The sequence below is a fragment of the Lacerta agilis genome, chromosome 1 (assembly GCF_009819535.1).
Source record: "Lacerta agilis isolate rLacAgi1 chromosome 1, rLacAgi1.pri, whole genome shotgun sequence".
NCBI classification, from domain to species: Eukaryota; Metazoa; Chordata; class Lepidosauria; order Squamata; family Lacertidae; genus Lacerta; species Lacerta agilis.
In genome coordinates, this window is record NC_046312.1 from 132,897,837 (window position 1) to 132,915,540 (window position 17,704).

At 40.6% G+C, this 17,704-nt stretch overlaps 1 protein-coding gene across 3 annotated transcripts in view; it reads left to right on the top strand.

Annotated features, from left to right (window-relative positions):
• Positions 1–17,704, top strand: part of IQCA1 (IQ motif containing with AAA domain 1) — a 78,229-nt gene that overhangs the window by 24,907 nt on the left and 35,618 nt on the right. For all 3 annotated transcript variants that reach the window (XM_033172358.1, XM_033172367.1, XM_033172375.1), the window contains 2 exons: positions 13,998–14,082; positions 17,111–17,251. In XM_033172358.1, the coding sequence (XP_033028249.1) occupies positions 13,998–14,082; positions 17,111–17,251 (226 nt within the window). The remainder of the gene's footprint in view (positions 1–13,997; positions 14,083–17,110; positions 17,252–17,704) is intronic.

The following is a 17,704-nucleotide window of genomic DNA, read 5'->3' on the forward strand; positions in this document are numbered from 1 at the left end:
TCCTCATAAGGCTTGATTTCCAGATCCTTGATCTTCTTGGTTGCCCTCCTCTGCATGCGTTCCAGCTTGTCAATATCCTCCTTAAATTGTGTCGCCCAGAACTGGACATACTATTCCAGGTGTGGTCTGACCAAGGCAGAATAGAGTAGTACTATTACTTTCCTTGATTGAGACATTAGACTTTTCTTGATAACAGCCTAGATTAGCATTAGCTTTTGCTGCTGCATCACACTGTTGACTCATGTTAAGCCTGTGATCTACTAAGACTCCAAGTTCCTTTTCACGTGTAATACTGGCAATCCAGGTGTCCCCCATCTTATATTTGTGCAGCTGGTTCTTCCTGCCTAAGTGTGGAACCTTACATTTGTCCCACCCTACTGGGACATTGAGCAATCTTGCATTTCGCAAACAGCTCAAGCCAAAAAGAGCCCCAGGCATCTAGCTTGCCCCACCCTACTGGGTCAGAAGCAATATCCTTTGTATTTGAAGCTGGATGGCTGATAACACATGAAGGCATATTTGAAGGAGACCCACTTTCATGTGGACATCCCAAAATCTGGAGTTGGGACTGTTGGTTGTGCCACATAGACCAGTAATCAGTCTAGAATATTCTTCATGGGCAATTTCTTAGCAGACAATTTGTGTGGAAAGTGTTCTCTAAATGTAGAAAGTTTGAAAATGATTGTATTATTAATCATTATAGGAAAAGAATACTGGTAAATGCCTGGCTAGATAATGCATTTCTTGATTAATAGATAAGCAGTCAAAACAAATGGCTAAGTGTGTTGGTCCACTGAACAGAAGAGAAGTATTACAGGAAGAACAGAAGGAACAGACTGAAGGTTAGGAGAGCGCTCTAAAGAATGAACACATTGAAGAGGGAAACATCTAAGAAATGCTTTGCAGGAAAATTTTACGCAATTTGAAACCTGAAATATATATTCAATTGTTGTTAGTTTAATTGTATAACCATTTTCATACCATTAGTGTGAATCATGTTTATATCCAAAAAGAGGGTAGTTAAGCCCATATGTAGTCAATCTGTTTTATTGAGTGCTGTGGGATTTACAGGAGGCCAGAGACACTGATGTAGCTTCTGTCCAGTGGCAAAAGTTGCCTACTTTAGTCTGTACATAAATATATGGGGTTGCCAACAGTAATGGGGGCAGCTTGGTGGCTTAGGAGAGGATCAGCTAGAGCCCCTGTTTCTTACGTTTTCTGTACTTGATTAAACAAATAGAAAAAAATTAATTTGCAGTCATATAGTCTGTTGAACTCCAGAGTCAAGCCACCAGAAACAATATTTTTTCCTATTGCACTAATGTTTACAAAATTTGAAATGATGAGTTGTGTCACCTCAACAGTTGTAAATGGTTTCTTGATTTTGCCATTCCATTAAGTGTTTGAAAATGATCACATATCAGTTTTTAAGCAAGCCAGATTGTCACCTCCTGGACTAATATGCAGATTATAATACTGTTATCATTTGGATTTTTCACTTGTCTGAATTTTGTGACGTAGTTACCAGCTCAAAAAATTGTACCAAAATGCATAAAAGCATGCATAGAAATGCATACATTAAGATTAAATGTGTATTTAAATACAGTGGTATCTTGGTTTAAGAACATCTTAGTTTATGAACAACTTGGATTAAGAACGCTGCAAACCTGGAAGTAGATGCTTTGGTTTGTGAACTTTGCCTTGGAAGCAGAACATGTTTCGCTTCCTGTTGAGTGTGTTCCATTTGTAAATTGTGTCCCCCACTGCTATGGGAAAGCACGCCTTGGTTTCAGAACGCTTTGGTTTAAGAACGGACTTCCGGAACGTATTAAGTTTGTAAACCAAGGTACCACTGTATGTATTTTGTGATGGAGTACATAATTTATATGTAGGTATTTAAATACGAATTTTTGTATGCATTTTTTTTTATTCAAAGATTTTTGGATGTGCAAACAGGACATCACTGTCTTATGAACAAACTCAAGTAAAACTGACATGGACCCGAAATAGAGTAACATGTCCATCCCTGGAGAAATCCAGGGTTGCCAGGTCACCTGAGGCTTCCACGTGTGCTTTTTTCTGGAGTTGACACCCTTCGTTTACTCACTTGCTACAGTGCATCCAGACAATATCAGCCCATTGAATTCTACTGTTTTCTGTGTTGACTCCTGTGGTTTTTCAGAACTCATTTCTTGTGTGAGCTGAGTGAATTGTATTACAATTGCAGCACCAGTTTGTCTAGTTGGGGCAGGCGAAGTAGTATTAAGGCCTTTAATTGCTGCTTTGCCTTTTATTAAACACTTCAATTCTGCCCATTTTATTGCTTCCTGATGAGTATGGGTGGAGCATTAAGTGATGAACAACTTGTAAATTGCCCCTTGAATGTTCTTAATTGCCACAACTTCGGTCTAGGGTTTGTTTTGTTTTGTTTTGTTTTGTTTGTTTTGTGTCTTCTTTTTTTTCCTTTCTCTGTTTTTATAACAATGATTATACAACCACAACTTCAGCCAATAGGTGGTGCTTTTCCATGTTGTCATTGCTTAGCTAAGGTTGTGTCTCTTGTTTTGGGGAAGTTCCTGTAAAAAGTAGACCTATCCTGGAGACCTGTGCTGTTGATTTAACCTGCAGATTTCTAAAGAAGACTTCTAAGCTAGTATTACAATCACAAATTTTGCATTCTCTTTATACATATCCAGAGATGAACTGGGGTTGCCATAATTCTAGCCAACCTGGAACAGTAGCAACTGAAATCCTTTTCACACATTCAATGCTGAATGCACAGAATGTGTGTGTGTCCCAGGAAGGGAATATTACAGGCTAGATGGGTGTTCTCTAAACTTTTGGATCCAGGGAGGACCTCTTCAAGAGGGGCTGCAGCACCACATCTTACAAGGCAGTACCGTAGATCCATCCAGTCGACCTTCTGGTGGACTTTCCCAGCCATGATGGGCAGAGATCAAGGGAGCTATATGGTAGGGTGGGGGCTTCTGTGAAATTGAAAAAAAGATGTGCTGTTTTCATTCCTATCTCCTGACACAGCCCTGTATTGTGTGGGGAAAGGTGTTGTTTTTACTTTGAAGCACAGAGCTCTGCAACCCTAGATCCCTGATCTGGCTAATTCTCTCTCCCGGTTTCCAGTTTTGTCCCTTTTTCAACTGACACTTCAACATTCCATATATCCTGGAAGCTCACAGAACCTCTGTAGAACAAATTACCAGCCTTCAAGTCACATTTGCAATGCAGAGTTGGTCTGCCAAGGGGCCTGGTGTCTGAAGCCATATCTATGTAGAGCGTATCCTTGTGGGTCCTGCCATCTTCCATTGTATGGACATGACCAAGCCAGCTAGACGTCACTGGGACAGGAGTGCAAACATGTTGGGAATGTGGGCTTGGGAGTGCTCATCTGTGTTTGAAACTTTCTTGAAATGTGATGCCCCAAATCTTCATGATGCAGTGCATGTGGAAGGCGTTGCCCACGGCTCACTTCCATTAAGCAGCATGCTCAACACGCAAGCCTGGTAGACCTTCATCTTGATATTCACATTGTATGGAGAGGCAAGCTGTTTCCGTAGCTGCCTTCCTTGCCAGTACACTTGTGCAACTCAGCAATGATGAAGAGGTTGCTGGTTATGGTGCAGTCCAGGTAGACAGAATCATCTATCACCTCAAACGTGGAGGTGATGTGTGGAGTGTTGGTGGCGTCCTGACCCAGGATGCTGGTCTTTGTCAGGCTGATGATAAGTCCAAACTCCCTGCAGGCTTGGGTAAAACAGCTGATGAGCCTTGGAGTGCGCTACCTTGGAGTGCGCTGTCAAGGCTGCATCATCAGCAAACAACATCTGTATGTGCATGTCTGATTACAGTAGGAATTGCGTTTCAGAGTAATGGCACCACTACGCTAAAAGTCTTTGCTTGTTCATGGGACAATCGGGAGAGGTGCTTTGAATGATCTTGAGTGTACAGTCGTACCTTGGAAGTTGAACGCCTTGTGACTTGAACGTTTTGGCTCCCGAACACCGCAAACCCGCAAGTAAGTGTTCCAGTTTGCGAACATTTTTTGGAAGCCAAACGTCTGGTGCAGTTTACACGGCTTCCGATAGAGTGCAGGAAGCTCCCGCAGCCAATTGGAAACCGTGCCTTGGTTTTCAAACGTTTTCGGAAGTCTAATGAACTTCCGGAACAGATTCCGTTCGAGAACCAAGGTATGACTGTATAAGGGACAAGGTGATAAGGCAACCTGGTCCTAAGCTGTTTTGGCTCTTTGTACAGTTCACTGCGGGTGAATTGCGTTCACTGCGGGTTGCGTTTGGCACAGGTTACGAACGCACCGAACCCGGAAGTACTGGAACAGGTTATTTCTGGGTTCGGCGTGTCGCGCATGCGCAGAAGCGCAAAATCATGCTTTGTGCATGTGCAGAAGCGCCGAATCGCGCCACGCACATGCGCAGACACGGCGCTTCAAGTTTGAGGAAGCAGACATGGTAACTACATGGATAAAAACACAAAGCTGTCGGTTTCTCTTTTGCAAATATGAAAAGTGGGAGCTAATGAGATTGGCATCCCAAGGCACTGTAATGTGTTTTTTGGACTGCAAAGCTAACAGAGTTTTTCAATTAGCAGCACTGATAAATGGGCTCTCCGCACTAGACTAGGGCTAGCTTCTAATTGAAGACATCTGGTTTATTTCTCTTCATCATCTTTCACACTTCAGAAGTCACAGAAAGCATGCCAAGGTTCTGGCCAATTTATATCAGCTTATGCTTTGTATTAGGAATCTGGAAGGTATTTGATCTTCTTCACTGACCAGCATCCCTGAAAAATAAATAAATTAAAGATTACATTTCTGTATAACTAAACTGATAGTTTAGTTTCTCTTTTCTCCTAAGCATATTGGTATATTTAGAGCAGGCCCCAGAAACAAGACAATGGGAAACCGTTGTAACTGCTTTTGTATATGTGCTATTTATTCCATTCTTGTTCAAATAAAATCATTATTACTATGAATGAAACTTAATAGTTCTCTTAACATGCAGTGTAATGTTCTGATATAATAATGTCTAGTGTGTGCTAGAAATTAAGGATAGGAACAACAGTCATCTAATTTTTTTTAAATGGTAAATTGCCTTCTCCGATTTCTTTAGTAGAAAATGCACTTGTAACCCTCCTTAATCAAAGTGCCTTCTCAAGCGTAACAGTAATGTCATTAGCACAACACTGACATGAGGCTAAAAAATGCCTTGCACAATTCAAAATGTTGATTATAAAAGATTTAATCCAGGCATAAATTACAATCACTTGTAAGCATAGACAATCTAGAGGCATAAATGATTCTTCAAAAACGTCAGAAAGGAAACCATTTAGAACAGAAGTACGCAGCAGCCTTCAAGAGAATCAACATAGCAAAATAGCTTATTGTTACTGGCTGTGAGGTAAATAAATTCTTGGTTTCATCCATATTTTCTAAATAAACTATTTGCTGTGCTGGGAATTTGTGGGTGGGGGGGGATTCTTATAGCATGCCATTAGAATTGAATCAATTGTTTAAGTTAGTTTAGTTCACATATCATATTAAGGCAAACTTTGAACTCTGGTAAATTTGCTTATGACCTGCATTAAAATATAGGCTGGACTTGGTGGCACAAAAATAATTTTTCAGTGGGCTGAGTAAAGGTTATGTGTTAGTGACTGAAAAGCAAAGAAATCCAAAATTGAACAGTTCTTTTCATTTCATCACAATGTTGTGTTCTTGTAAAAAAGAAAGGAAGGATATAACAGCCAGTTTTGATTGTTTTTTCAGTGCTTAGGCTTATAGTTTGTCCATTATTTGTGTGAGGTAGTCGGAGGTGTGATTCATGACAGAAACATTTATGACCCTTGGAGGCCACTGCAAGCAAGCACCCATGGCAGCTTCTCCCTCAAATGCCCACAGTCCATAACTCAGTGAAATGATGCAGTGGAGCTTCCTGCATTTGGGGAAATGACAGGGATCAGCACATTTTGCAGCCGAAGTTCTGATCCCTGGCATCTTATCTCTGGCAGCAGTAGCCAATGATCTAGGTCAGTATAAGACAACTTTCTGTCTTCTTAGCATAGCTTAGCATGCAAATCTTTCATACCTTATAAACACTCCACAAAATGTGGAAAAGGGAGAAGTTTGAGAGGATTTTCTGACCACATTTCCCTTTCCCTTTGGGTTGGCTTCTGGAGAGGCCAGCTGCTGTTCCATAGGTGGCCAGATTTGAGCCTGGCTTCTCCAGTTGTCGATATCCCCAATATCCCTTTCTTTCTTGATAACATCAGACTGAAATCTTAACCGTTGCACTTTCTGGTCTTCCATCTCAGGAATGGTTGGATAATTTAGTCTCCTTATAAGGGATGTGTCAGGTGCTTTCTTAAGTTGGTTCTTTAGCAGAATTTCAGGCGGGGGTGGGGGGGTGGGAAAGTTGGAAAGTTCAGTGTATTCTTCTGACGCCTCTCCTTGCTACCATTCCAGAGGTCGGTCGATTCCAATAGTGTTGAGGAGATCTGTTGCTTCCAGTCTGTTTGTTGCGATGATGATGATGATGATGATGATGATGATAAGAGGGAAAGAGAAGCCCCAGTGGTATTTGTTTCTAGTCTCTTGCAGTTTAATAGTGCAGGCATGTAGCATTTCCCCCCTTTTCAGTGTTTCAGAAGCCAGATCTGAAACACATCACCATAACTAGGATGCTTTTATAAGTTACAGATATTGGGTTTCTCCATTTGTTCCACACTTCCTCCTCCTTCATGTAATGGGCAAAACAGACAATGATATCACAGGCAGGGTGGGGAGTGAACTTCTCTCTCAGTTTGAGTGCAATTGCTATGTGTGCCCATTCAAAATCAGCAGCAGAGATTATGAGGTCTGGAAGCAGTGATTTAAGCCATGAAGCAATAAATTGTGTAGAATCATTCTCTTCTACTCCCTCTTCAAAAAAAACCCCCAGAAATGTAGAAAATCAAAATAGGAGAATTAATTTGCATCTTCAAACTTGTTGCATATATCTCTGTTTTCATTTTGTCATTCTTTGATCTTTTTGTCATGGATTTGGCTTAATTCACGGGGGTTACGTTCGGAGGTGCCGTCTGTGTCGGGGAAATCACGTAAAATTGAAACCCATGGGAAAGCTGCAATCACCCCGTTCCGCCCCCAGCCCACCCCCACCCTGCCCCCATTCTGCCCTTCTGCTGACGTTTCAGTGACGTCTTTGTGACATTTCTGGGTCACTTCTGGGTTCGGCCTGATGCGCTTACACATGGTTGTGCACATACTGAATATGCCTGTAGTTTCTGTTAAAGAGTCAAGCCCTGTGTTGAGTTCCGTCAGCTTCGTTTCCATTGGGAGCATTAGCTCTTTCCAAATGTTTTCAATAAGCTCCTTTATGACTTCTTGTTGTGCTGCAAACTCTTCTCTTTAGATATTGTTACAATTTTCTTTCTCCAAAGAGTAAGAGGTCTCTTGAGGGCAGTGCCATCTTCGCTGCCACCTGTCCTTGAATGCGTTCGTGTTCTTTTAATAAGCTTTTTGGAATCCTTTTGCTTAGCCCTCTCTTTTCTTCAAGCTTTGGGGTTTTCTTAGTCAGCTTTCATTCCAAGCTGTTTTTCTGGGCTTTGGAGCACAGCTTAGAGTTTAAGCAGCCCTCTTCTTTCCTTCATGACCATGCCTCTGAGTCTCAGCCTTTATCAGTCTTCTCCAAGGATTCTCTGTTCTATATTAAGGCTGCAATCCTAGACATACTCCTTGGGCAGACATTGCATTGAATATACAGTGGGACTTATTTTTCTGAGCAAACGCAGGTTGTTGTGGCCCCTCCCTCCCTCCTGAAGCATCTCTTTGGGAGGATTTTGTTGCTCAAACATTCACTGCTATAACAACCCCTCCTTCCCAAACCATTTTTATTATGTAATAAAATTATGCAATAAAAACAAAAATAAATCAAATTTGCCTCATAACTGGTTATAAAGAATGACAAAAGGTGGGGTTTTGAAACACAGAGCCTATTACTCCCCAGAAAGATTGTTTTATTTGCTGAACGTGTGACTGTGCTTCTTACATTGCACAGTAATTTTTCATGTCTTGCTTCATACAAATCTACCATTCCTTATAATCTTGAAAATGAGTGCATTCCAGTATCCTTATTCTCAGAAGAACTATTTTTTATTATCTTGACAGAGCCCTTTAGGCAATTAGGGAGAGGAGAGAGAGAGAAGGGAGCAGCACACGTAAAGCCATGCAGAAACACGGAGATGAGGGAGCACACAGTGGAGTCCATTACAGTGCTAGGGAAATGTTTAGGTTAGAGTTGTACTGAAATAAATCTCCATCAGTACAGCACTTTGAAGGATACAGAGAGTAAGTTTTGAATTGAGAATGATTTGCAAAAAGGTGGGTAGGGGAAAGTCTGCTAGCGTTATTTGGGGTGTGCAATGTGCAGCTCCTTTGTGTATTTTGACACAATTAATACTCTGCATATCTTAACTAAAATAATTTGGAATTCTTGGCTGTCTTTAGGGCATTTTCTGCCAATTACACTCGAGGGTCCAGGTAAATAATATGTTTTTAAAAACACACACACATTTAACTCAATTCTAACCAAATTTCCAAGTAACTCATAAGCAGAATGAAACTTAGCTACATGCAGGTAAGGGAGGGAAAGTATTTGGGGAGAAATATAGCATACCAGCTTATTTCACAAAGTGAAGACCACTCCATGTAAACATTGGAATTTTGTTTTACAAAACTGCGAATATGTACATCTTACACACAGCATTCCTCATATCTTTACCCAAAAGCAGGGTGGATTTGATTTAAATCAAACTGATTTAAATCACTAGTCAGTAAGGCTCAGGGTGGATTTAAAACAAAAAAAAATCCAATTTAAATAAAAAAATCAGATTTTTAAAAATTTAAATCCACCCTGAGCCTTACTGACTAGTGATTTAAATCAGTTTGATTTAAATCAAATCCACCCTGCCCAAAAGAGTCTCTGTTATTCTATCTCACTGTGCTTTTCAATTTATAAAAGTGTGTTTTGAAATATTTTTTATATATGCTTATGGCATAGCCAGACATTCACTCATGGGGAACTCCGTTGCCTCCCATTATTTGAAATATTTTATATTTTATTTGCCCTCAACTGCTATTTAATCCTTTCCTCCCTCCCCGCCCCTTACTGCCAAATATTCCTCCCCTCCACCCCAGTTTTGTCCATCTGACCCAAAGCATTTGTTTCTGTGCACTGAGCCTTGCAGAGGCTGGCCTGAGTGGTGGCAGGAGGAGGAGGAGGAGGAGGAGGAGGAGCAAGCTTCACTTAGCTATTTCAGACTTGGTGTGGCAGAAAACCTGGCTTAGGCTGCTGCAACCCCAGGCAGTGCTTTTCTTCTAGGGAAGAAGGTGCCAGTGCTGTGTACCCTTGAGTACTCCCAGAAAGGAAGCACTGGTCCTAACCATGTCTTCTCAGAAATAAGACTCATTTAGTTCCATGGGAATTCCTCCCAGGTAAGTGAGGTTAAGATGGCAGCTTTAGCCACCAAGACTGCATGCACACAATCATTTGTTTGGTTTTTATTATGTTTCCATGACTGTTAATTTCAGCAGTATATTTGAGCTTTCACATTCATTATTTAAATGTTACTTTGTAAATATAGCAAAATATATTCACAGGTTTAGTGTTCATGTGAAAGCTCAAATGTAATGGGAAATTAATGTTAGGGAAACATTGGGAAAATGCATATGAATGCAGCCTAAGTATATACTCCATGAAAAATCACAAGTAATCACAGCTCCCTGACATATATTTATATAATGCAAGTATTTACAAACCTCTATTTGCCATACTCACATTGCCTTTATAATTGTATTCATGAAACATCCTGGATGTGAAAATATAATGTGTGACCTGAGAGTACTTTGTAACAATTCAAGGGATTTCCAACTTTCCCGTGAGTTGCCTGCTGTTGCACCTCTTACTGTGTATTTTATTGTTAGCCATATTGGGCATCCACACAGAAAGGCAAGATAGTACACATTTAACGAATTAATAATAAATAAAACCAATGTTGAATTTTCAGAACCTTCTTTTTTACATATTACAAATTCTTTGAGTGAACCCCTCCCTCCTTCCACAAAGAGATCCTTCTGCTACTGCATACAATTTTTAGAGTTCAATTCAACATGTGCTGCAGCCAAACACCCAGGATTGAGTATTGCTTGGTTTCCCTCTTTTTAGTCCAGGGATCACCAGGGGTGGCACTTTAGCAGCACCTTCCTATTGGACAAAAAGGAGGAAGGGCCAGTAAATTAAGTTGTTTTACCTGTATTATTATTATTATTATTATTATTATTATTATTATTATTACAAATAATCATATTTTAATTATTTTTATGTATTGCCTTTATTTGTGACTCACTATATTAAATGTTTGCAAGTGACTTACAGAATACAAAATTTTACAATAACTTCAAAAAGGGAATGAACATTACTGACTAAAAGTGGTCATCTTGCAATAAAAAAAAAAGGATGAATACAAGCCGCACTCTTCCATAAGGACATACATACATAGTTTTAATTGCCTGCCACCTTTCCATAGTTCAAACCATGCTCAAGGTAGCTTACAGCAGGAAAAAACCTCATAATTGCAAACATTACAAAAATAGCCATAAACCATAAATAAAGCCTCAAAAAGTACACAACCAAAGTGAACAATTTCCATATACATCATAATCAAAAATAAAGATACATAAATTAATATAAAATAACAGCAACAACCCCACCCCAACAAAAACCCCTAAACAGCACCGCAGCCCAAGAGTCTGTTCAGCAGCTTTAGCTTTTGTAGCTGGAGTCTGTCAGGTGGGCAAAGGCTAGCAAGGCAGGGAGCAGGTCTCCCAGGCCTCACAGCCAAGGTGTCCTCTGGCTACCTTGAGTCAAGGCTGTGAAAAGTGTTCCCAATGCCCTCCAGTTGTACTGGCACTTAAGGTAATTAGGTCTGCCTGCCTGCAAGCCAATATGTACACACCTGCGTTTTCTGCATTCTGCAAGCCACACTCCGTAGAGGTCCATATGTTTATTGGATCAGGGGTTATGGAAGCAATACAGCTTTAGAATTGCTAGACTTGTGCCGCCTCACAGCTTGATTGAACCTGGGATGTTGGCCACAACCAAGTTTCATGCGTGTTTCCATTCTAAGGTGGTGAAAGGGGCATACCAATCTAATTTTAGAAGCATTCTTTCTCTTCAAAGTCTGCCAGGCACCAGAAATAGTTTCGGAACTATGCTCTAATTGGATACTAAAGAGTATGATTAGAGACTTCCTTGCAATTCAGTGCTGGGTATTTTTTTAAAAAACTGGGAAAGCTCTTTGTAGCTGAAGTACTCTTAAAATAATTTAAGTTCATCATAATACTATTATTTACAATGAGAATATTTTTTGTTCATTTGCTTTAATAAACTGTGACATAGTTCTTTGTTATACTACTCACTTTTCTTTGGTGTAGATTTTCAAAAATACTTGAATGTTGTTACAAATTCAGTTCTTTTGAGAGCTACAGTATAATTGTAAACGTGTTTGCTTACAGGTGTGTCCCAAGGAATACAGCAGGTCTTATATGTCAAAGTAGTTATAGGAGTAAAAAAATGAAAGGATTGTATCCAACTAAGTTATATATAAGTAGATCCATTAAAATGAATGACCCAAAATCAGTCATGCCTGAATAGGACATGCCACCCAAAAGGGCAACTTCTCTGTACACTAGAGGCAAAGAGAGAGAAAGTGCTTATTTTGAATGCTTTCAGTTAATCTGCTACACCCCAATATAGGCTAAAAGTGAGCTAGAACTATGGCTAAAAGATATTCGGATTCTTGCTTAGGTGAACATAAGGAATTATTTCAGAAAGTCAGTATTGAATCTACTGCCTTTGGAACAATTCTGGCTTCTCCGAACATTTAAACCCTAACGATCACTGACTTTTATGTGCTATTCTGGGGGTATGGCCATGCAGTGCCAGGACTCCTGCAGACCAGAGAAAATTGTGGATCAGTGTCCCTGGCATTATCTACACTGGGTAATGTTGTACAAAACTTCTTTTAAGGTGGAACCTTTTGGAGAGTAATGGTTCCCAAATTTTCACTTTAACACTAAGATAGTAAATGAGCATCATAGGGAGTACGTGTGTGAACCATGGAAATATGAGAGGTTTCTTTGGCCCTCTGAAACAGAGCCTTTTCTATCATATTTAACTGTCCTGAGTTAAACCATTAAAAAGGGGGCCTAGCAGAATCTGAAAAGCAGTCATAACTGCAATAAATTACAATCACAGCCTTAAAAAAAACCCCAGATATTAAATATACATTTTAGGCTGCAAATAATTTTTATTACTGCATTTTGAAGAACAAGATAATCCAGTTGATGCCCCAGCATTGGGCAGGATCCAGCAGGCACTGTTGCCAATGAAGCCCTCTGCCTTGAGCTTGCTTGTTCTTGGCACAGGCACAGGCACACAACACATACAGTTCACAGTGGGAGATCAGCCCCATGTTCCTCTTCTCCTCAGTGCCCGAACCTCAACACTACTCTTGTTCCAAAAAGGAAGAGGGCTTCTTTGTGCCCTACATTATTGATTTACAAAAGGTAATTCAGCCTTCTCTCTGCATTGAAGTACTTTATTATCTGCACCTAGCTCTTTGGGACATATTTGCCAGGTCAGGATGTAGTAGAGAACAGCATGTCAGCCTTTGCCACTGCAGAGATTCAGCTGGTGTACATATGTTTAAAATTTGACTAATTGCATAATGTTGAGGCACAGTGCAATGGAGCATGGCGCAGATGTACAGAGCCTGAAACCAGTGCCTCGTGCTGAACCATCTTTCCCCACAGAGGACATGACAGATTAATAATGGGAACAGCTGAAACTGCTGAAGAATTGACTTGGGGGCAATCAGGGGCTGCAGTGAGTCATTAGTTATGCTTGTTTTTAACAACACATTTCTCTCTAATGTGGCCTAAATATGAAGCAAGCCAAATCATCTGTACTTCAGTTCTAGTGCCAAGTGCCATTTTTCAAATGCATGCATTGAAAGGCAGTAAAAAAAAAGAAGAAGAATCTGGCATGACTTTTAATATTTAAGTTAAATACAAAATTGGATCTGTACCATATATTTCCTCTTTTTTGTTAGAAATAATTCTGTATGTAAAAACTATTTTCCCCATCATGTTAAAAAAGAAAACCTGGGAAAGAAAGTGCCATTTATTGCTCAGCTGTGGGATTTACTCTACTAAAAGTTGAAAATAAGGGAAAGAGAGATGTCCATTATTGGGTGAGATATTTCACGTTAAGCAGATGCTGCCCCTTGTCCAACACTTTATTTTTATGGACAAGGAGAACTTTGCAAAACCAAAAGAATGACTTCACAAGAATGAAACACACAGTTTCATTTTCCACATGTAAACAAACAATTACTGAAAGGTACTGTATGGGCACTGAGCTTGTCAGAATTTCTGAATTAGATGGAACAATGTATGACTACATTTTCAGGAAGCTAACTTACATAAAAATGTGGTCCAACATCTCATTCTTACAGTTTGGCCTCAGTAATTTAGAATATAGGATGAAATGCATGGTGCTTAACAGAGGAGTAAGACATAATGTAAATGATTGTTGTAAGAGAGTTCTCACAAGAACCTTCTAAGATGGGAGCAACCCATCTCCATTGCACACATCTGGAATGGAGCTGAAGAGAACACGGCTTGCCTTAGAAAGGAGCTGCATCCAGGTCTTGCGGATCTATAGCTGTCTCCACCACCTCACACTTCACCTCTAGTTGTTTGCCTCGCGTGCCCACACCAAACTGCTTATGAGTAGGAACACCATTTTGCTGATTAGCCATATAGAATTATCTAACTGTTTTGAATGAATACTTAAAAACAACATGTGGCTATGTGCTGTTTTTGAAATGGAGCTTTTTATTTCACACAGGCACATGACAGGAAGATTTCCGGACTACCCTGATGAAGAACAAGGCGGTTCAGCTGTTCTTTTTGCTGAAAAAACTCCAGAGGAGGTAGCATTTGTTTCAGACATAAGGTTCAAAAAGGATTATTATTTATTCTCTTTTTGAAACAATGTATGGTAGGCCCAGATTTATAGTACCAAATTTGATCTTACTGGGTTGGATCCACAGGTGCAGCCAAAAAGGATATTAAGAGACTCCAAATTAAAATTAAAATCTCATCTGGAACTCAGAGGTCTGAACACAGTTGCACTAGGGCTTTTTTATTCCCCTTCCTAACTCATACTCTCAAAAAAAAACTGAAGAAGTGTGCATGCACACGAAAGCTCATACCAAGAACAAACTCAGTTGGTCTCTAAGGTGCTACTGGAAAGAATTTTCTATATTGTTTCAACTATGGCAGACCAACACGGCTACCGACCTGTAACTAAAAAAAAACCTGTTACATTAGAGAATTTGATTCTGAGGCACTGGTTACAATTTCTAGACAACAAACAGTTCCTCTGCAGAGTCCTTTAATGCAGTGTTTCCCAACCTTGGGCCTCCAGCTGTTTTCAGACTACAATTCCCATCATCCCTGACCACTGGTCTTGCTAGCTAGGGATGATGGGAGTTGTAGTCCAAAAACAGCTGTAGGCCCAAGGTTGGGAAACACTGCTTTAATGAGATCTGCCAGTCAAGTCATATGAAGGTTCCACACATGTATTAACAATTTCTCCCACATTCCCCATCCCACCCCACATCTGGAAAGCAATGTGAAAACCAGCCTAAAGTATTTCTATACCCACAGAACACTAGGCATGAAAAACTCCGTCAGGGGTCGGCAACATGGTGCCTTCCAGATATTGCTGGACTCAAAGCTCCCATCGGCCTTGAGCATGGACTGAAGGCTGGGGCTCTCTGGAGGGCACCACATTGGCTATCCCTGGTTTATGCTACTGGCCACACTTCCTTTTCAGCATGTAACTACTGTACTGTGTTAACATTGCCCCTTGACAGTGTTCCAGAAGTTACTTTTCTTTGGTAAAGACTAGCCTACAGAAGCCCGTGTCACAATAAATCTATTAATCTTAAAAGAACCACAAGATTATTTAGTGCCAGCATTTTGGAATTTGTTACATATATAGGGACACTCAGACTTGAAGATTTGACACTGGGTGTCCATATTTAGGAGATACAACTGTGGAAATGAACCTCTCTTAGCTGCTGTGACCTTCTAATTTGTCCACTTCTCCCATTGATTAAGACCCTGTGATCTTAGCCACTGCACCATTTCAACCCTTGACACTTCTTCTTGTTCTTCCTCCCAGTTCCTTCCATGCCTCTGTTTCCCTCCTCATATGCTTACTCAAATATTTACAGCTCTTTGCCTACTTTGCATAACAACAGTTAGCATTTATATCAAAGTTCTTCACGGATATTATCTCTGTAATCCTTAAATGGGTGGGCGTCCGTGTTCCTTATAAAATTGGCTAGAGGGGTCAAGAGAACTGCCGGGAAATGTGGGGTGGGGGAAGAGAGGGGGTCGTTTCATAGTGGAGGGGGATCTTGCGCTTGGATCCTGCTTACAGGTTTCCTCATAGGCTTCTGGCTGGCCATTGTGAGAACAGGATGCTGGACTAGATGGGACTTTGGCCTGATCCAGCAGCCTCTTCTTCTGCTCTTGTGTTTTTATTGTTCCTCTGAAATAATTATTAAGTGTCATCATTTCCATGTTACGGGGGGGTGGGGTGGGGGGCTGAGATAGTGTCGGCTGCTCTAGACAAGCCACTCTGGTGAATTTGTGACGGGTGATATGTCATCCTTGAGACTCCCATGTGCAGCTTGGACTATTATCTGGTTCTCCAGGCAAAAGATTCCAGGTCGGAAGGAATCTACTTGGTTTTTTTACTAGAACCCCAGATCCACCAAGTGGGGCCAGGTGCAAAAGACAGGAACTTGGAACTGAAAATTCTGAGCCTAGAAGTTGGTTTTGAGTACCAGCATCAAACAGAGCTCACAGCCCTTCCACAGGAAAATTCAGTTCTGCCTGCCCTCTTCCCCAAACTTTTTAAATATCAGCAGTATAATTTACTTCATTGGATGTGGAGGTGGCTAATCAGATCATCAATTTGATTTGATCAGCCAGAGATCTATCAGTAGATCCTGACCTGCCTTGTGCCCACTCCTGATTACTATTCATGGAAAGCACTACTTCCCACTCCCTTTTAAGTCTATGGGCCTTCCTGCAAGGTGAGGCACATGCCTGTCTTTTCTACTCCAGGCCAGGTTCAGAGTACTTGCTGAGCAGTGGGCTGCTGCAGCCTTCCCCAACCTGGTGCCCTCCAGATGTTTTGCACCAGTACTGGCTAGTTTTCATGTTACAGTTACTCTGCACCAATATCTCTAAAGTAATCTTTTTAGCTATAGAAAAAAAATGAAAAAGCATTTTTAAAAACAGCACAGTAAGAAACACGAATCAGAAAACAGGAGACTGATAATGAATCTGATAGTGGTTGCAAGAACGTTGATTGCTAAAGGTTCCTTCTTTGGAGGAGAGGCTACATGAAATGTTATGTTTTGATTACAGGTAGGTAGCCCTGCTGGTCTGCCGTAGTCAAAACAAAATAAAAAATACAAAAATTCATTCTAGTAGCACCTTAGAGACCAACTAAGTTTGTTCTTGGTATGAGCTTTCGTGTGCATGCACACTTCTTCAGATTGTGAGTAAAATAATACCGGTAGCAATGATTCGTTTTTGCTCAGGGTGGACTGATCTTGGTGGCTGAACTCTATATCATTTAGCAAGAAAATCTTTATTCAAGATAACATAAAGATGCAAGGGTTAACTGTGTTATAAATGTTTGTTACATTTGTTGGTTTGATAGCTGGAATGAAGCTACCGTATTTTCCGGTGTATAAGACCCCCAACTTTTCCAGTTAAAATATAGAGTTTGAGATATACTCGACCGCAGATTCTCCACCCGGCGTATAAGACGACCCCCAACTTTTGAGAAGATTTTCCCGGATTAAAAAGTAGTCTTATACGCCAGAATAGTCGGCAGTTGTTTTGTTTAGACGCCTTTCTTCATTCTGCCAGGTGGCTGCTGAAATAATTGCTAAAGAAGAAGAAGAACTGAAAAAGAAGAAAAAGAAAAAGGGGAAAAAAGAAAAGAAAGAAAAAGGGAAAAAGAAAAAGCAAGGGAAAGAAAAAGAGCCGAAACCAAAGAAGAAAGAGCAGGCAAGAAATGCTAATGCACAAGTGTTAACAAATTTTGTTGATTCCATTAATGTTGGATAGAATCTGGATGAGAACTATGTGTACACTTTGAGATCCACAATAAGCTTCTGCTTAGGCTTCCAGCCAGCCTGGAATATGAGCCATATAGACTCTCAGAGGACCCTTTCTTTGTTTCCCACCCTCCTAAAAATTTCCTCCACTGTGACCTTAGGATCAGAGCAGGCTGTCAGATTCAAACCTGAGTGCTTTACATTGCCATATATAAGCACAGGGGAAGAATTGAGGTGGAAAGCTATCTGTCTTTGTGTTTCTCTCTCCCCCCCCCCACCTCTCTTTCTCCATTTCTCCTCTTCCCCAAGTGACAGCTGTTACTGATATAAAGAAGCCAAGCATGAGGAAAGGGGTTGGGGGATGCAAGTTTAGCCCCACTTCCAGAGCTATTTGACTCCTGCA